This window comes from Nannospalax galili, unplaced genomic scaffold (genome assembly GCF_000622305.1).
Source record: "Nannospalax galili isolate Female #2095 unplaced genomic scaffold, S.galili_v1.0 scaffold582, whole genome shotgun sequence".
NCBI classification, from domain to species: Eukaryota; Metazoa; Chordata; class Mammalia; order Rodentia; family Spalacidae; genus Nannospalax; species Nannospalax galili.
The window spans coordinates 190,466-211,820 of NW_008349130.1; the positions used below are offsets into that span (position 1 = coordinate 190,466).

Below are 21,355 nucleotides of genomic sequence, written 5' to 3' on the forward strand. Positions count from 1 at the left end.
GCATCTCTCAAGTTTTCATTCAAATATCATTTTTAATGTTTTCTATATCAGTGGATTAAAAATAAATAAGTACATGATATTTTTAAAGAAATGCTGAATTTCCTCGACATAAGGTAGACAACAGAGGTTTCACTGTCCCCCACTCTTGAAACATCTTTTTTCATGTGTTACATTTCGGTGGGAGATTCGCATCTCACTTGACACAAAGGAGACAGAACAGCAGTCATAGTAGTTTACTCTGGTCTGTATGTGTATCTGTCTACCTACACCTTTATCTGTTTAGCTGTGAGTGAATTGTGGAAAATATGAATTTGTGTTTTATTCACTCAAACACTGAGCTGCCTCATAGCACATGCTTTCTGCATAACACCATTGGTTGAAAGCAATGAATAAATAACAGCAGTAAAATTATAAGAATATTTAAACACTGTTTTTGAAATTTGTTTTGTAATTTCAAAGATAATTTGGAAATGTAGAATCATAAATATTATTCTTTATCTTATCAGAGCTCTGTGAATATTGCTGTCTAGGTGCTAGGTGTGGTAGTTCACACCTTTAGTCTCAGCACTCAGGAGGCCGAGGCAGGCAGATCCCCAAGATATTAGAGTCAGCCTGGTCTACGCAGGGAACTCCAGACTAGCCAGGGCTACACAGTCAGACCTTGTATCAGAAATACAAAATAGAACAAACAACTCCCCTCCAAGTTGCTATGGAGAAAGATAATGTAAAATACAATACTTTACACATCAATTTTGAGTACACACTCACTGTGAACACACACACACACACTCACACACACACACATCCACACATCCACACACAAATCTAATAACTTTTAAATGTGTACACAGAATGGTAGTTACATATTTTATACTATATAGTTTTCATTCCAATGGGTTTTTTAAATTTTTTTTTACTTTATGTGTATAACTGTATTGCCTGCATGTATGTAAGTGCAACTGTGTTGTGCAATGCCTGCAGAGATCAGAATGGGGTGTCAGATTCCCCTGGAACTGGAGTTATGGACAGTTCTTAGCCACCATGTGATTGCAAAAGCAGTCAGTGCTTTTAACTGCTGAACCATCTGATTGAGATATCTATCTATCTATCTTTCTATCTATCTATCATCTATCATCTATATCTATATCATATATATAGATATATAAAATTGTGAGGGTTTCCCTGTAGCCCCAGCTGCTCTGGAACTTACTATGTAGACCCAACAGGTCTCCATCTCACAGAGATCTACCTGTCTCTCCCTCCTGAGTGCTGGGATTAAGACATGTGCCCCCACACCCAGTTCAGCTGTTAGACCTCCAAACTACACACATGGATTCAATCATGAGCACCAATTACATATAGTAATTTCCTATAATTTTTCTTTATGAATAGAAATATTGTACTTGGGGTTTTTTTTAATTTTATGTGTATGAGTGTATTGCCAGCATGTATGTAAGTGCACCCATGTCGTGCAATGCCCCTGGAGTCAGAAGAGGGCATTGGATTCTCCTGGAACTAGAGTTGTGGATGGTTGTTAGTCTGCTGTTGCGGGTTCTCCTCAGGCCAGCTGTGAAGACCCTAACCTGGATCGGGTCCCCTGCCGATTAGGGGGTAAGAGGTGCGGGGTCACGACACACAGACCCGGGGAGTTGGGTAGAAGCAAGCACTAGGCGAGGTGCTGCAGACTCCTTTTCTCCTCCCCCAAGTCCCTTTAAATCAGCGTATCATATTCTGATTGGTCCGCGGTGCGCAGTCTGTCAGCAGTCACTGGGCTCAGGAGCAGGGTACCGAGCCCTGGGCTCCTTTTGGTGGGCTCTTTGCGGACCAAGAAGTGAAGTGAATTCTTGCTGAATCCCAGGGCTCTAGGTCCGCTCCATCTTTGGAGGCCTCCTGCTACAGTCTGCCACGTAGGTGTCGGGAATGGAACCTGGGTCCTCTGCAAGAGCAGCCAGTGCTCTTAACCGCTGAGACATCTCTCCAGCCCCAGTATTTGTGTTCTATGCTCATCTGTTCAGAGTATTTCTTCTGTAAAACCTTGGAACTAATCAGCAACAATCTGATAAACTTTATGAGCCTTCACATTTTCCAATAATATTAATCATAACTGATTCAGAGACCACCTCTAATTTATACAATTCGGTTATCAAAGCTTTACCACATTGAATTGCTTTTAAATAAATTAATACCTTCCTAAATTGCTAGGTTACTTAATACTTGCATAAAATAAGGAGCTTTTAATATTTGAAAGAAACACGTACATTTTATACCTTAACAGTATTATAATTGATACTGTTGGAATACTCATGCAACCTTGATGCTAATAAAAAAATTCTATTATTTCATATTGTAATTCTTTTTAGAGCTTATACAATTTCACATATATCCTATTGCCGTCTCTTGTTCCCCCTACTGTGCCCTTAGGCCTTGTACATTCATAATTTCATGTCATGTGCATGTGTGTGTGTGTGTGTGTGTGTGTGTGTGTGTGTGTGTTACATATGAATGAAAACAACCCAGGCCCACCTGCCTAGAGATGGACCAGAAATAGTTGGGTGAGAGGAGAGAAGGAAAGGAGGCAAACAGAGCAAAGTATGATGATGCATTGTTTAAAATGTCACAGTGGAACCCTTTACTACATTTTTAAAAATGAATTAAAATAAATCCTGGCACTCAGGAGGCGGAAATAGGCAGATCTCTGTGAGTTCAGGGTCAGCCTGGTCTACATAGCAAGTTCTAGTCCCACCAGGGCTTCATAGTGAAACCCTTAAAATGTCTCAAAAAAATAAAGGACTAAAGCAGTAACTTAGAGAATCTGTGATCTGTGAAGTCTTTGGAACAGAAGAGGAGGGCATGGAATGGGTGCCTTGGCAAGTCCAAGGCACTGAGCTGAGGGGTTCACATGGAAAAGAAGCTTCTCTACCCATCTGCTGCCCCGACCCCACTTCCTGCAATTCTTGCCTTGCATCCTGTGTCTTCAGGCACTGACTTTCCACTGTTGCTCACACATGCTAGGCATGCTCATGCCTCAGGGCCTGCATGCAGGCTACACCATTTTCCTGGAATGCTCCTCCCGCAATCTCCAAAGCTTGCTTCTTTAATCCCTTCAAAGACCTCACAGTAAAGCCTTTCTTGACTGCTTTTTTTAGTTTTATCTCTTCCTTCAAAATATGTGTCCTACTTTCCAGCCTTAGGTTTTCCTCTATAACACAACTGTTGGACATAGTCTACATTATTTTTGTTTGTTTTTCTTACTTACGACCTTACTCATCACGCCTATGAGGGAGGTATTTTTTTTGTTCACTGTTATACACCTAATACTTAGAATAGTGTATGGCATGATAGCTTCTCTTTACATTTCATTGAGTATATGAAAAGAAAGCAAGTTGAAAATACAATATCCATCTGTTCAGACTTCCTGGCAACATTTATATATTTTATTCTAACATATTTAAAAGTAATATGCCTTTCTCTTTTCTACTCTGTATCTCCTAATAATACTGAGTCAGTAGATATTTATTGATTTCATGATTTTTTTTGTATAGTTACATTCTCTTAGTAAAGGCGAACATTCTGATCCTGAGTCTCATGGGGATTAGCAAAGGAAATTATTAGCTCAAAACTCTCCACTCTAAAAACTAAACCTCATACTGCCTGGTATAGCTCCAGTTTTTATTGTCTAGATCCCTTAACCAATGTCCTGTTCTTCTGTAGTTAAGTATCATCCTTGGTCGCTTAGAAGCTGTCCAACTCTCCTAGTTACTTTTCTGCTCCTGTGATAAACACTATGACCAAAAACAACTTGAGAAGGAAAGGGATTATTTGGTTTACAACTCATAGTCCAGCATCAGGGAAGCAAAGGCAGGAACTCAAGGCAGGGACCTGGAGGTGGGAACTGAAGCAGAGACAGCAGAGGAACACTGCATACTGACTTGCTTCCCCTGCCTTGCTCAGCAACTTTCCTTATACAGCCCAGGTCCACCTGCCCAGGGATGGCACAGTCTGCAGTAGGCCAGTCCCCCTATACTAACTAGCAGTTAAGAAGTCTGATAGAGGAAATTCCTTAACTGAGGTTTCTTTTTCCCAGGTGTCTCTAGTTTGTGTTAAGTTGGCAAATCTAAGCAGTATACCAACTATGAGCCAGATTTGCTTTTCTTGACGCAAACATCTAAAACCTTTAAGTCCTCTCATGGAAAGGTGAAGGAAAGTAATAAAAGAAATTGGGGAGTACTTTCCTAATAAAGCAAAATGCTAAGAGATCAGCACAACAAGATGGCATGAGGTTCCCTACCTAGAAAATGACAGGAGCATACACAGAAAGGGTGGATGTTGTCTCTTGCCTAGAAACTAGCTATGTACAGTCACAGTAAATCTAAAACTCAGCAGTTCCTAGACTTTGGTTCATTCATTTGGTCAGTATTTTTTGATAATTTACTATTTTTCAGGTATTAGGTAATACACTGTGATTATACAATATGATCCAAATAATCCTGACCTCATGAAATCGTCTGAAAATTGTTTCCTTTAATCTTCTGACGCAGGATCTCATATTTAGCTCAGGCTGGCTTCAGCTTTGTGATTCTCCATGCTCATCTTTCTGAATGCTGCATTACAGGTGTGTGCACAACATCAGGCTTGGAAATTGCTGTTTAATCAGGAAGCCATACTAACATATGGTAGTCCATGTAATGATGAAATTGCAATGAAGGCACATACTAGTGTGAGTCTACATTGGATCTGAGGGCTTCTTGAGGGAACCTAACAAAGGGGAGATTAGTTGTAGTTGAAAGGTCTATCCTTGGTCTTAATGGCTGTGGGCATGTTCTGAGAAGGAAGAGGAAGGGGAAATGTTGAAAGAAATTCACAATACATCTGGTATCCAGTTGGCCCAAGATTCTGCCAACTTTATATGTTCCATCTTTTATCTATTAACAGTCTAATGCAAATAAAAAAGAGAATGCACATTTTAGATATGTGTAATGGAGTGTACTGCAAATTGTGGATGTGTATTCTATATCATATGTACTAGGGTTCAAAGCCAGGTTTCAACCCTAAAGAACAAAATAACAAATAACTTAATCTAACTAAAAATTGATTTCCTCTCCTGTACAGTGGGCTGATATTTCCAAATCAAAAGTCATTGTAATGGTTAAAGTACATAAAGCTTTCCACAGTGGAGTTTGGTGTATGTTACCTGTCAGAGAGGAATACATGCACATATACATACACACATACATACAGTGTAGCTTCTGGAAGGGGAACACAGGGTATTTCAAGGAAGCAAGTAATTAAATTTCTTGTTTAAGAAAACTTCCCATTTTAAAATTCTCAATTCTAGAAGTCAGAAAGTAGAAAATAGTAGGAGGGAAGCTTTAAATCAATAAGAAAATGCAATTTTTAAATTTTTGCTATAGATGCCATTAAAATATGATGAAAAAATTAAGCAAACAATAATTATAATCTGGGCATTTGCATTTGGCCCTCCAATATTTCCTATTTTTATATCCATCAAATAGTCCAAATGTTCTTTTGAATCACTGATTGTAGTATAGAAGTTCGATGTTTTGCATTTTGTTGGCTTTTTAATCTCAAAAACGTTGGGAAATGCATTTACCAATTCACACCATATGAGATATGCTTGCAAATAATTTATCTCAAAATTCACATCTCCCCATACATTTTAATTTAGCCAAAAGGTAAGGATTCATGGGTGCAAAGGAAGTATAGGACTGAAAGCACAAGGCACTAAGAAGCTGTACACAATATAACAAAATACATATAGTTATTTCTCACAATTCTAGAGGTTGAGAAGTCCAAGATCAAAGTGTGGCAGGGTCAGTGCTGGTGAGGGCCTGCCTCCTGGCTCATAGATGAGCCTTTCACTGTGTCCTCACTTGAGAATGGTGATGAGTTCCTCCCTGGGCCTCTTTTATCATAGCACTAACCCCATTGATGAGAGCTTTTGCCCCATGGTCTAATCAATTCCCAAAGGACTTACAAATACTTAAAAAATAAAATGCTCCCTTCCACAGACATTTATGGTTCATTCATTTATTCAGGAAATATTCATCATCATGGTAACTGCTATGTGCTCAGCTGTCGGTGCACTGAAAATACAGAAAGGACACAGAAAGACATCAGCAACCTAGCATTCTGTTTACTATATCATTTCCCCTTCTTAAATTGTTAGATGTCTTCATTTGCTGCTATGATAAAGTTCTGTTGACCATCATGCTAAGATAGAGTCCTTGAAGCTCTGCCCCCTGTTTCTTGCCCATATTTGAACACTTACAGACACTCTGCCAGTCCCTCTCCCTGGCTGCTCTGGAGAAGCTCCGGCTGTTAAGTTTTGGCTGATGTTGACTCCCTGCCTTTAAAGGCTCTCTTGTTCCTTCTGTTCTGGTTAATCCCTGCTGACTTTGAATGTTTTAATATTTGAAGAACAACAAAACAACAACAACAAAAGAATAATGTCTCAGATCTGATCAATCTCTTTTCTGCCTGACTCTGATTTCCATGAAGCCATCTTCAAACGCTTCTATTTGATGTTTATTATGGTATTTTATGAAATGAGCCAAATGTGTCTATATGTAACTGCTGGGCTTTTTTGCTATTGTGATTTTTATGCTCATGATGTCATTATTTTGAGAGATGAGTGAGGAGGAACACATGCAGATAGGTGTGAGAAAATGGAAAAATGACAGATGAACTCATTTTTTAAACCTATTTCAAATATTCTTTGAAACAGATATTCTGAAGATACAGGTTTGCATAAATCTGATCCCATATTAGAAAACTTTACTTTAGAACTAGAAATAATAGGCAGTCCCTTCCCCCTATTTAAAGAACACTCTGTAATAATCATCAGAATCAGCTGGTGATGAGGTGTTTGGTTATGGCTCCCATTTCTCCATCCCAGTGATGTTCAGTTAATGTTCTTGGGTGGTAGATGGTGGTAAGAACTGATACTCAGACTGTATGTCGTGTTCACTAGCCCAAACAGCAAATCTGTACTGCTTCATAAACAAGACTTTTCACAGAGCTAAAGAAACTTAACAGTGGACTGGAGAGATGGCTCAGTGGTTAAGAGCACTGACTGTTCTTGCAGAAGACCCAGGTTCGAATCCCAGCACCCACATGGCAGCTAACAACGGTCCATAACTTCAGTTCCACAGGATCCAACACCTTCTGTTCACCATGGGTACTACAGGACCTGGGTGCACTTACACACATGCAGGCATAATACTCATACACATAAAATTAAAATAAATAAAAACTTAAAAAGTAACTTAACAGAAGGAACTGATCGTCATAGAAATAGATATAAAAATAAAGGAACAACCAATTTGAAATTTGAGAATGGGTGCTGGGCTGAACATTCACCTTCATTTGACATCTGTTTCTGTCCATACAAGAAAACAAGACTCTAGGGCAAATGTCTAGGAAAATAATTGAAAATGGCCTCTTAAATACTACATATGACAGAATCCCAATTATATATCCTTCACACGTAAACACGATTTTCATATTTTGCATTATTTTTACCATGTTAATTTGCTTAACTACATCAATCATTTCACCATATATCTCAAAACCTCATGTTGTAGACCTTAAATATAGAAAATAAAACTTTTAAGTGACATTACCTAGCAAAACTACACTATGATATTGGGTTTATACTTTTATTTTAATTGCTTCAGAAAATCACTGTCATCACATATCTTTTATTTGTCATGTTGTTTAATCATGTCTAAATAAGTTTAAAAGGACCAATGAGTTATGCATAAACACAACCTTGTTATTTCATTTTCAATTCATTATATTGTTATATCTCATATTTTATAAAATATAGGGATAAAGGTTTTTAATATACTTAGAAGTGTTAATTAAAATTATGACAGTATTGGTGATTTGGAACTTAATTACTCTGGTGGTTACAGTGGATATAATTTTTCAAAGACCTAGCACATATACAAAATCTGAATATTCATATTACCTATATTGAATAAAAAATATTCATTAATAAAAATTGGTACAATATTTTGTCTTTTATATTTAAATACCTTAGAAATTAGTAAATATTTGGAAGAATAAATAAATACATAATTAGAGTAATAGAGACAGGAACATTATTAGATTAATTTATTAAAAATTTATGTTAAAGCCTGTCAGAGTGGCACATGCCTTTAATCCCAGCACTTGGGCAGCAGAGGCAGGCAGATCTCTATGAGTTCAAGGCAAGTCTGATCTACATAGCGAGTTCCAGGCCAGCTGGGGCTACAAAAGGAGACCCTGTCCCCCAAAATAAACAAACAAAAAATTTAAACTGAAATCATTTATGCTAGAAAAGAAATGAGTGATTCCAATTTTGCTTGTTTTACTGAACTCATTGCTTTGGGTATATGCACACATCTACACATCTTTTCTACATCTCACCTCTTCTAACAACATGTTTTAAGACTACTGACACTGTAATACAATGAAATGTTCTTTCATTTCTTTTTATTCCATCATTTATTTAATCCATTTAACAACTATTTACTGAATACCTGCTAATTTTCAGGGAATTTCTTTCATTGGCAATTACATTCTATGAGATATGGGCTAAAGTTCCATAGCAAAGAGGTTCCACAATTTTTGCCAAATTTTCTTCAGATTACAAAGATAAAATCTTGTCACTTTCCTACGTGGTAGATGGGCAGATCCGTGTGATCCTTCATTGCAGTGTTCAAGGACTCAGCCTAGTGGACGGCTGAGACAAAACGGAGCTAGTCACTGATATTTCCAGTCAGTATCGAGAAAATACAGTGGAAGTAGAAGACAGGCAATTTCCTTTCACATAAGCCATAATGACTCTGAAACATCACTCTGCATAAGGCCCCAAGAAATGTAACTGAGCCAGTCATTTAGGAAGGAAAGAACAAGTGAAGTGTAAAAGGAAACAGAAAGTGTTCTAGAATTAGATCTTCCAGACATTCAAATATGAATTTCTTTCTATTATAAAATAAATACCTGTCTTCTCCCCAGCCAAGAAAATCCATTTCTAATCATTGAAACCAGTTCAAAGTCCAGGCTTTTGGGGGATGTACATGGATTTCCATGGTCTCTTAGGTCTTGATGCAACTGTTTGAGGCCTGATAGCACATGATGCTTTCTACCATGAATCCTCTTCCCATACAAAACATCCAGTCCAAAATGATCAGAAAGGAACAGAGTAACTATTCTAAAATCAATGATTATGAAAACAGAAGGAGACCTTGAAGACTCTGCAGCAGTAACAGGAAATTCATACAAGGGAAGATGAAAGCAGTAAAATCAGTTTTTTGATTAGTACATCTGGCAACTTTGATTCTCTTTTCTGGGAGTTATGCCGGATTTCCTGGAAGGTTCCCCCTGTATCCTCATGGATAACAATGTATTCATGGATGTTTATGAAGTGAATACTGTAGCATATGGCCTTTTTGGATACTGACAGTTTGTACAGCATGCTTCCTGCCTAAGGGTTGTTTCCATGAATCCTAAGTCAGAGAACTGAAAGGCAAGATGTGAAGACACCTTAAAGTATGTTTCAACAGTTATCTCTTACTGTTGAAAGACAGAGCAGATGACTTCTCTACAAATTCTAAAATTTTAAACCCTTTATCAATTAAACTGTAGAACTAACACAAATGAGACAGAGATCGTTCCTTTCAGCAAATCTCTCCACTCTTGTTCCTCTCTCTCAGTGGTCCATTCTTATTCCAAATGGTATCTTTTATAACCCTTCCTACAAGTGGAAAAGGTCACTCACACTGGGCTTCTCTTTTTGCCAGTATTAAAGGCCCTTCATCCACACTTCAAGGTTGTCACTGACGATGACATAGCAAGTGCCATCAGCAAATGCCATCAGCTTTCCCTGCATGCAGTTCTTTCCACCTCCCACCCTCCTGCTGCTTCATAGTTTGGGATGTTAATGGCAGTTCCACACATCTATATATAGAATTGATTTTTATGTTTAACTAACTTGTTATAATAGAGAGATTCAGAATTCAATGTTTCCAACAATATTTAGAACATTTGTTTTTCTTAAGAAATTACGAGGTAAACAACAGCATATGCAGTCCATGATTCCTCAGGCATTGTCTTGATTTTCAGAGTCAGTGTAAAGAAAGTAAAGGAACATAATTCCAAGATGAAAAGATTGTTCATAAGCTGGAAATGGCTTCTGTTTCCATACTTAATGTCTGTGTGCATCCCGGTTTCTTAACTTTGTCACATGAGTACATATAGCTGAAAGTGTGTCTGAGGAGCATGCTCACCACTTGCTGAAACATTTTTCAAAGTAAAATTCTACCTCTGGAAACATGTGATACTAAATAAGCAAATAGGCAGCTCCTACAGAGCCCATAGGATCATTACCCATCATTGCCCATGAGCTCCCTTATGCCTTGTGATCCATTTTCCCTTTTAGAATTCTGGAAGTCTCAATTTCTCTTGATGTGTTTACATGTTTCATGAGAAACAATAGCTACAGATTCTTCGTCATCATCTTTCATTCTGATGTTAGGTTTTTTTTTTCCTCCTTTATCTTCATCATTCCAAATTATAATCACAATCCAATGATGAAATAGTAATGGCACCAGGGAGTGCTCAGCAGCACTGGTCTCCATGCAACAACTCTAGGACATATAATCAGAGGATTCCTCATAGAGAAATCATTACCAATGCCAGCATCTTCCCCCATCAGCGCTGTATGTTAAAACATTTTCTCAAGACCTGCATGCCCTGTTCCCCAGGGAATTAATGTACTGACTCTCAGGAATGTGTTGGATCTGTATGAGGGCTGTGAATTGGCCTGTATCATTTATATTAAGATTTATAGGGGAGGGGCTAGAGACATAGCTCAGCGGTTAAGAGCACTGGTTGCTTTTGCAGAGGACCAAGTTTGATTCCCGCACCCACATGGTGGCTAACAACTATCTGTAACTCCTATTCCAGGGGAATCTGATGCCTTCTTCTGACCTCCATGGGCATTGCACGACATGGGTGCGTCCACCTACATGTACACTCATACACATAAAATAAAATTTAAGAATAAAATATTAAATATATATATATATGAAAATAGAATTCCAGCTACCCATCAATGGCATTAACCTTCTATGATCTGGAGAGGGATGGGGAACAGAGATAAATTATCTGACAACATTATTAGTTTATACATAAATATGGAAGCAGTGAGGGATGAGCTAGATAATCCTACTTTTTTCAGCTTCTTTACACTAAAACTGAAGCTATTTTACTGTAAATTGCATTCTAAGAATATAAATATAATCAAATTTCTTTCTGCTTATTTAATTTTTAAAATGTGAACTTTTATCTGTGCCCTTACTATCAACGAAATTTTAAGTCCTTGATCTATTCATAACTACAGGACTTCCGTGAAGGAAGGCAAACACATTAAGAGAATATGTCATTTTAACCCGTTTGTCTTTCCTTCCTTCTAATCCTTTGACATCAAACCTTAAATAGTTTGATATTTGATATGAAGCCACTTTCTTCTCACATGTTTTTATACCTGAAGAGAATTTGAAGTTAGGCATTATAGCTTATTAATAGAGTGATTATCTAGTAGTAACAAGGTTCTAAGTTCAATTCCCAATGCTACAAGTAAAAAAAAATCAGTAATCTTGATATAATAAACATTCAAGCTGACGACGATGAACGATAGCTGCTTAAATATCTACAGAACCCACAGTGAGAGTAAACAGTGTACGATTCATCAACATGCTAACTTTTTTTGCTTTTTGTATGTTTTCTAAAGTATGACTGTTACTCGAAGCCACTCATTTTCTTGGCTTTTAAATTTCTTTTGAATAATTCATTATTGTGCTTCATAAACATAGAAAGTATCTTATGCCAAACTTTGCTCTAGAACATCAGTCTGGGACAGTGTTATTGCCATAAGAGAAAGTAAATATTGTAAATAAAGGAGAGTCAAATTCATAAATGTACAAATGGGAGACAGTTGCTGAAGAAATAAATATAGACTTTAGCATTTGTGTAATAATAATAAATACTATGGTAAATGCCAAGGGGAACAAGAAAGGTGGGTATGGGTGAATGCTGGTTTATGAAAACTGATCAGGAAAACCTCTTCTGAGTGACATGTAAGTGAGCTCTCAAGGAATGAGTACAGTCAAACATTTAGGAAAATCACATTCCAGGTAGTAGGAACAGCAATTAAAACACCTTGGGACAATAACATGTTTGGCACAGTCAGAGACCACCCCAGATCCCAGTGTGCTCTGAATTGAGTGAGCAAGAAAGAAAGTGGTTGAGTGAGGTCTAGAAATAACAGGAATATATTGTGTAGATAAAAAGATTTATAGGATGTGAGATGATGTCAATGTATTTTGAGTAGAGAACTTGAATGATTTAACTTATACCTATAAAAATTAGTTTGCTATGTGGAAAGCAGAACAGGAGAAAAGCAGGACACAGAAACCAGTTAGCAAGATAATTGGATTCATTTCAGTGAGAATTGGTGACAACCTTAACACTAGCTAGAGCTGTGGTCATGTTTAGGCATGTTTAGGTTCTGAATATATTTCACAAGTAAAACTGAAAGAATTTGCTGTTTACACTGAACATTAGATGTGAGTGAAAAAGAGAACTTCCTGCTTTTGCATGTAACACTAACATGTTTCCAGTGACAGTGATCAAAGAATATAAAAGGAACAGGTCTGGGATGGGAAGAAAATCTTTTTCTCTATTTGAATTTGGAAATGTCCATTCTGACATCCAAATGGCAGCTAGGCAATCACCTGAAAACAGAGACGGTGCTGAGGGTGAGATGTAACTTAGAAGTCTTAAGAACAGTGGGTATTCCAACCACACCACAGATGAGACTGCTTAAGAAGTTCGTAAGAATAGAAAAGAGACATTTTCTAATAAATCATTGACAGTAAATGCTTGGGGAGTGAGAAGGTAGAAAAATGAAGACATGAGCTAAGGCAGAACTCAGAGCAACTGAAGTGTTTGAAGGAGCAAAAAAGGACCAACAGTGTTACATGGTTTTTAGGGAAAACCAGGAGGAAATCTTATCATTGGCTTTGACCATGTCAAGACATGGACAGGAATGCTGTCAGTGCAGCAGTCAGAACAGCAGCCTAGCTTCAAAAGCAAGTGCTGCGAGTGCCCTTGAGAAGACTGAGCAGAGTCAGCTCTGCAAGGAATGTTGCTGGGAAAGTGTGCAGAGGAAGGGGTCGTTGCTGTGAAGAGGTGGTGCAAACAGAAATGAGATCTTAACGGTGGAAAATGGCATAGCAGGAACAGGTAAGAACGATTGTGAAGGAGGGACATTAGAGCCCTTTGAGAAGGGTCAGCCTTTTCGATAGGTATTGAAATATGGAAATATATTTGGCAAATATTGGGAAATCTATAGGTCAGGCAGAGATGTACATTTTTAAAAATAGTCAATATTAAAAGCCACACACTAGATTGACAATTTATATAGCACCTTTTCTTGAAAATAGACCCTTTACAGTTTTTCTTTTAACAAATTTCCAAGTATTAGGCTTATGTTTTAGGAGAATTTAATTTACCAAATTGGAAAGTAGAGGTAAAACAGTATTAAACAGTACAAAAATATCATAACAGTTCTAGTCAATAATCTGAACTTTTCTTATGGGTGTTTCTTCAGGGTTGTGTTTTATGCCTAGAGGTTCCTGGGATATTACCTTAGTATACATTTTTGCTTCAAAGTCCATGTGAGTTTCTGGGTTGATTCTCGTGATTATAGTAACACTGATTGCTGTCTAAATCTGTTGCAGTGTGGCGGAATACTATGACTATGGTCATGGAGTAAGTGAGGATGCCTATGACAGCTACGGTAAGACCTTCTCCTTACTATAGCTATGGGATCAGAACCTCCATCCGTCACTGACAACTCAGATTTACTTCTATACTTGTCCCTGGCCTCTGCCCCATTTACTCAGACATGAAGGCTACATTGATTTATGTCATTCCAGAGCAAGATTTGACTTATAGAACCAATGCCAGAAAATTGGACAGATCAATTTTGATCAAAATTTCAAAAGTAATTACACAATTATAGATCATCTTCAGCATCAGTGGTAGGTATTCTCAATAGAGTCCACGTGTTTTACCTTACACACTGTCATTAACTTGGTGACAATGCATGTTATTCTTTTCACCATAAAAATCATCAGAGTAATCGACATTTAAAGTATTTTGTGACTTGTAGAGGCAAATTTTTCTATTACAAAATGATTTTCCAAATTATTTTTCAAGCATGTGTGCATCCATGCTAGAACTTCAAATAGCATTTGGGTTGTAGGCATTAACAGCCAATAAGTACACTAATCTATAAAATTAATTTCAAAATGTATTATTTAATTAGAAAGTATCACTTAAAATTACTTATAATTATACTCAGTAAACACTTGTTGCATGTCTGTGATCTATCAACATAGTGAATCATTTCATGGTTAGTTTCTAGTTCTATAAAATGCAGTGTCAGCACTTGACCAGACCACATTGAAACGTGACATTTTAAATGCTTATAGTCTTGCATTTTTATTAGAATTATAACAAGGCATCTTATTCCTTTGATGGAAAATAAAGACATTGAATGTTGTCTGTGTGTTTGACACTACATATCATAAAGTGTAGATCTATGTCAAGATGGATGAAGGAAGGTACAGAATGGCACAGTGGAGGAAGGAAGGTGCAGATGATAAGGGTGGAAGAAGGAAGGTACAAATGATAAGAATGGATGAAGGAATGTATAGATGGTCAGGGTGGATGAAGGATGATGCAAATAGCCAGGGTGGATGAAGGTGGGCATGTGAAGGAAGGCACAGATATTAAAAGGAATGAAAGACATGAGGTTTCCTTGTAAACAGCCATAACTGAGTGCTACAGTGTCACATTTGGCAAGAGGGGAAAAAGAGACCACCACAGCCAAAGCCAAACATGAGCTGGTGGCCTTTATATAATTTCTTATGTATTTCTTCTCCATATTAGGTATATGTTAACACATTATCCTATTTTATGAGAACACTTAACAACAGAGTTGCAGTCCACGTAAGAGTATAGCCCTGAAACTTAATCCCTATTTTTATATTGGCAATCAATACTTGGAATGTGATTCAATCCTTCTTCCACATATGGAGTACTTATTATGGCTCTGAGCTAAGCAGTTCATATGAAGCCTAGAGATGATGCCAATGATCCTAATTAAAATATATAGGGATCTGGACGTTCAGCTCAGTGTTAGAGTGACTGCCCTGTGTGTGTGTGTGTGTGTGTGTGTGTGTGTGTGTGTGTGTGTGTTGTGTGTGGGTGTGTGTGTGTGTGTGATGTGTAGAAATAAAAGAAGGAGAGGAAGCTGGAGAAAATGGGGGAAGAAAAAAAGAGGGAAGGAATAAAAAAGAGGAGCGAGGGAAAGAAAATAAATTATAGACATATATTCCATACGATGGAATCTCCATTAGCATCCTCTAAGGAACAGTCTCATACCATCACTGGCATTTTATAGTCAAGGAACTAAGGCTGACAGTATGAAGTTACATGCCTCAGTAGAATAATTAATATGAATTAGAATCCAAAAGTGTATGATTTCATTTTTCAGAGGAAGGAGCTGTAATTTCAAGGGAAAATGTAGGATCTGGTATTTTTCATCTAAGTTTTGGTTAAAAAGAGGATTTTTCCGTTTGGTGATATTTCTCTCAATCCTGCCACATGCTATCCTGATGTTCCAAGGCAGGGAGGTCTTTTATACAATTTTATAAGAAAAAGATACAAAATGAACATGAAACTCACTCCCAAATTAAAACTCCAACAAAATGAAATTGATTTGGATGCTTTTGCGGTCAAAGATAGATATGTTCTCCAAAACAGATTAAACATATTTTAGAAACTACTTAAAATAACAAACGATGAACACATTTGCACAGGTCTGGTCCACTTGGTAAAATGCCATAGATAGTACAATTTTAATCTTGTTCCTTGAATATTTTGCATGCATTGGAAGGAGAGAGTGAAAGGTGTCATATGGAGCTTAATAAAAAGCACTAGTGTCCAAACCCAGATCTTGGCCAGTGTCACCAGTGGCCAGCCAAGCAGAGGCACAAGATGGCCCAGCTTTCCAGGGCTTTTGTACTCACCTCCAAGAGTTAAATAGGAATCAAGCCCTTTACCACATGATTTATGCAATTACTTAAGAGGGTGACGGTCGAATAAGATATAGTCCTAACTTCTTTTTACATTTTTATTGAATTTTTGCAGATTCTATTGTATTTAGAGCCCTTTCCCTATCTGTACCACTGTCAATATCCCCCACCTAATTTCATGTACCCTCTTTTATGTATATATGAAGATAATTCCTCATTAATATACATATATGAATATTACTCATCGATATTTGAATCTTACTTATACACATATCTTTCTATTCTATCAATAGATAGATGATAGATAGATAGATAGATAGATGATAGATAGATAGATGATAGATAGATAGATAGATAGATGTAGATAGATGATAGAAGATAGATGCTAGATACTAGACAGATACTGAGAGAGAGAGAGAGAGAGAGAGAGAGAGAGAGGTCTATGGAGTCAAACCTGTGTCCCCAAATGCTCTTTGGTTTGAGTTCATCCACTGGAGCCTAGTAAATTTATCCAGCACCACACTTTTAAAAAACTAACTCTCCCTTTCCCAACAGCCTTCAGTTACCAATAGTTCCTCAGCTAGGAACTAAAAGGTCAGCCGGGACCTTTTAAAAAACTGTGTTCTATGTGTTTGCAATATAGGCACTGCCAGACTCTAGGTATGTGATGGCCCACAAAATAGACTTCCCTGGCTTCTTCTGTTTCCTGTTGAGAAATAGACGGCTGCCTAAAAATTGCACCAGATTGTAATCTATGTGAGTTTAGAACGCAGAATTTAGAAATCAAGTATTCTAATTCTGTATAGTTATATACAAAGTTAAAAATGTTGCTCATTCAACAAATGTTTATTAAGTGGCTGACACATGGAAGTCATTGCTGTCAATTGTGAGAATATTGCAGTGAAAAAAAATCTCCTGAAGGTCACATTCTAACAAGAGGATTTATAGTTATTTATACATTGTTTTATAATTTTCATTATAGTCATTTTTTGCATTTGGTATATCAATTTGAGGAAAATTGTTCTCCTGAGCTTTCCTTTATCTAATCACATGCACTGGAATCAAAGTAGGATGCATTTGAGATTTTTCAGGAATTTTTGTGATGAAATTAAATTTCTGTTTCTCAGTCATACTTTGTAATGTTAGATACTGTGTAAGGCAATAAGGAAAATATGTAAATAGATATTTTTGTTTCTAAAACCTTCTAATCGTGATGCCTGGACTTTGTTATGGAGGGTAAGGCTATCTCTATAACGTCATGGGTCTTACATTATTCTTGTGTGGTTATCTTGTTCTCTAGCATCAACTTCAAGAGAGGAAAAAATTATTTTAATTTACATGTCGTAAACACTAGACTTTACTTTGGCTCAAATTTAATTTGCCAACATGTAGTCTTCTATGTGCAGAAAATAATCAATCATTTCTCTGTAATAAACTAGTAGGGGAAGTGTAGAAAATGATTTGACTGTCCAGACAGAATGAGGAAATAATATCAGGCAGCAATTTTTAACTAGTAATCTTATAATTACTCAAGAGAATATCATTCCAGTTAGTGGAAGATACAATATTCAAAGGTTAGATACATATATGCATAGACAGATTCTTTCTAATGCCAATGTCTTTCCTTTAGCTGCTAGAATCTGTTGCCCTTTTTACCATTTACATAAGCATAATTTCAAACATACATCTCATACTATAGACATTTTCCTTTCTCTTTGAGCATTTTGTATGTCGACCCACTATGCATTCAGATATGAAAAGTGTTTATTGATTTTCACAGAAAGACAATTATTTAGGACACTATTTAATTACTGTTTTATTGAGTGGGGGTAATATTCTGGAACTTAAAAGAATAAATCTGAACCCCAGCCAGGATGGATGTAAGACCATCCCACTGCCCCAGAATCCCCTAGGCTCACAGTGGTATATCTGAGTACACATTTAACCAGTGAACACAGAATTGAAAGTCTAAGTAAAACAATTTGAAGTATGTGCATCTGGAATTACTTTTATTCTTAAGAACTCTTTTCTTCCACAAGTGTTTAGCAGATACATAGACCAGATTAACGTGGAAAACACTTATTTATTCTTACTCTTAAAATTCTACATATGTGTTATGGAAAAAATGAATAAATGAAAAACATTTAAATCATGCTGAATTACGCTAGCACATTCATTCTTTGTAAATTTTTTAAACAAATAATTAATTGAGAATTTCATACATGCATATAAGTTGTTTTGATCAAATCCATGCCCACTCCCTCCCCTCCAACTCCTCCTATATCTCCCCATCACTTTTTTCTGATAACTTCATGTACTCTTTCTTCTTTGATTTTTTTTTTACTTTTATGGGGCTTTGGATACTCTAACTTTCCCCCCTCTGAAGAGTTATGCCTAAAATTTTTAAGGATTAGATAAAAGCTCCCAAATACTTTTGATATTTTCAGCCTTTGGAACAGAGTATGTTGCTAAGAGGCCCAAGGACATTTCGACTTTTAGCCAAGAAACTGGCTACTTTTCCTTGGGGTCTTTTTTACCTTAACTGCCTAGCCAATTCCTACCTCCTATTCTTATCACACCATCCTCTGAAGAGGTCACTCAAATTGCCAATAGAGAATCAGGACTCAGACCACTCTGGCTTCTTCCATCCTGAACAGGGACACATTAGTGAGGCAATTGGAGTACCCCTTCAGTGGATCTATGTAAAAAACTCCTAAATTGCATAGCTCTTATCTCCAAGGGGAAAAGAAAGTCTTTGAATCATAAGTAGGAGATGTGAAGGAGAAGTAAAGGCAAGAGTAATTAGCATTATAAGTTCTAGATAGGGAACTAGAAAAAAGAACAGAGCAATTTTCAAATGTTCATATGAGAGTCCATTGGAATTTCTTGACAAGGACTCCCAAAAGCATCCCTCTATTGGGTTGTCATTTTTCTTTTGTCTTCCAAGGATGAACTCTAGAGTAATGGATTCAGGATTTGCTTTCAGGTATTTTGATAGCTGTTGGAGTGGTTAGAATCAGTGTCAGTTCCCTCTCAAAGGCTTTGAAATAACTGAGGAGTTGCTGAGGTGTATGTATGACCTGAGGGTATGCACACTGGATAGCCTTTACCCAGCATGGGTCATGCCTTCTCTTCCTAGCCTTCCCCAGGTTGAACACTTTAGCCCTCCCAAAACCAGGAGGCCATCTGTGATTAGGGTCAAATTATATACAGTTGTCTGGGAAGAGTGGTTGGATAATCCTGTGAGGGACCAATGACCCTGCTTGGCCCTCTGTTAATGAATGAGCACAACTGTCAACAAGTCCAATTGTGATCATGTTTAGTGATCAGCCTCAGGTGCAGTCATGATTATTAGTTATTTCATGCAGAAGAGACTGCTGTACAGCATCATCTTATTAAAAGGACCTGGAATTTAAGATGATTTGGTGCTAGGATCCACGTTTGAGGGAGAACATAAGACGTTTGTTTGAATTTCAGAGTCTGTGTTACTTCACTTAGTATAATAGTTTCTAGATCTATCCATTTGCCAGCATATTTCATTATTTCATTTTCTTTACTACTGAATAGAACTCCATTGTGTAAATATACCCCATTTTTGCTAAACGCTCGTCAGTTGAGGGGCACTTAGGTTGCTTCCATCTCTTAGCTATTGTGAAAAGAGCAGCAACAAACATGGTTGTACAAGTGTCTCTGCAATAGGGTGAGTCCTTTGGGTATATACCAAGGAGTGGTATAACCAGGTCATATGGTAGGCTTATTTTTAGTTTTTTAAGAGTTTTCCACACTGTTTCCCATAGGGGTTGCACGAGTTTGCGATCACACCATAAGTGAATGAGCGTTCCCCTTTCTCCACATCCTCGCCAGCATTTGGTATCATTTGTTCTCTTGATCCTACCCAGTCTGATTGGGATAAGGTGATACCTTAGGGTAGTTTTAATTTGCATTTTCCTAATTACTAAGGATGTTGAACACTTTTGAGATGTGTTTCTTAGCCACCTTTATTTCTTCTTTTGGAACTCTCTGTTTAGATCTTTAGCCCATCTTTTCACTGGGTCTTTTGGTTTCTCAATTCCTTATTTTTTGAGTTCTTTACATATTCTGGATGTTAAACCTCTGTCAGTTGTGTCACTGGTGAAGATTTTTTTCCCCATTCTGTGGGTTTTCTCTTCACTTTTTTGACTGTTTCTTTTGCTGTACAGAAGCTTTTTAGTTTAATGAGGTCCCACTTGTTGATTGCCGACCTTAATTCCTGAGTAAATTCTATCCTGTTTGGAAAATCCTGTCCTGTACCTGTATCTTGTAAGTTACTGTGAATATTTTCTTCTAATAGTTTCAGGGTTTCCAGTTTCACATTTAGGTCTTTAATCCATTTGGAGTTGACCTTTGTGCAAGGTGAAAGATAAGGATCTAGTTTTATTCTTCTGCAGGTGGAGATCCAGTTTTTCCAGCACCATTTGTTGAAGATGCTGTCTTTCCTCCATTGTGTATTTTTGGCACCTTTGTCAAATATCAGGTGGCTGAAATTGAATGTAATTGGGTTTGTATCTTCAATGATGTTCCATTGATCTATGTGTCTGTTTTTGTGCCAGTACCATGCTGTTTTTATGACTATAGTTCTGTAGTACACTTTGAGATCTGACATATTAATCCCCCTCAGCATTGCTCTTTTTCTCAGGGTTGCTTTGTCTATCTGGCGACTTTTGTGCTTCCATATGAATTTAAGGATACTTTTTACTAATTCTATGAAGTATGTCATGGGGATTTTGATTGGGATTGCATTGAATCTATATATTGCTTTTGGTAGAATGGTCATGTTTTCACAATATTAATTCTTCCAATCCATGAGCATAGGAGGTCCTTCCATCTCCTGGTATCTTCCTCAATCTCTTTCTTTAATGATTTAAAAGTTTCATTGTAAAGACCTTTGGTGTCTTTGTTTAGATTTATTCCAAGATATTTTATCTTTTCTTTGCAGCTATTGTGAATGGGAGCATTTCCCTGTGTTCTTTCTCCCAATTGCTTGTTATTGGTATATAGAAAGGCTACTGATTTTTGTAGACTGATTTTGTAATCTGCCACCCTACCAAAAGCACTAAGCATTTCTAACAGTTTTCTATGGGCAGTTTGGGGATCTTTTATGTATAATACCATATCATCTAAAAACAGAGATAATTTGGCTT

General features: G+C 37.1%; 1 protein-coding gene across 1 annotated transcript in view; it reads left to right on the forward strand.

Moving 5' to 3' along the window:
- Nucleotides 1–21,355, forward strand: part of Khdrbs2 (KH RNA binding domain containing, signal transduction associated 2) — a 225,098-nt gene that overhangs the window by 172,959 nt on the left and 30,784 nt on the right. The window contains exon 5 of the mRNA XM_008846524.2: nucleotides 13,812–13,870. Coding sequence (XP_008844746.1) covers nucleotides 13,812–13,870 — 59 coding nt within the window. The remainder of the gene's footprint in view (nucleotides 1–13,811; nucleotides 13,871–21,355) is intronic.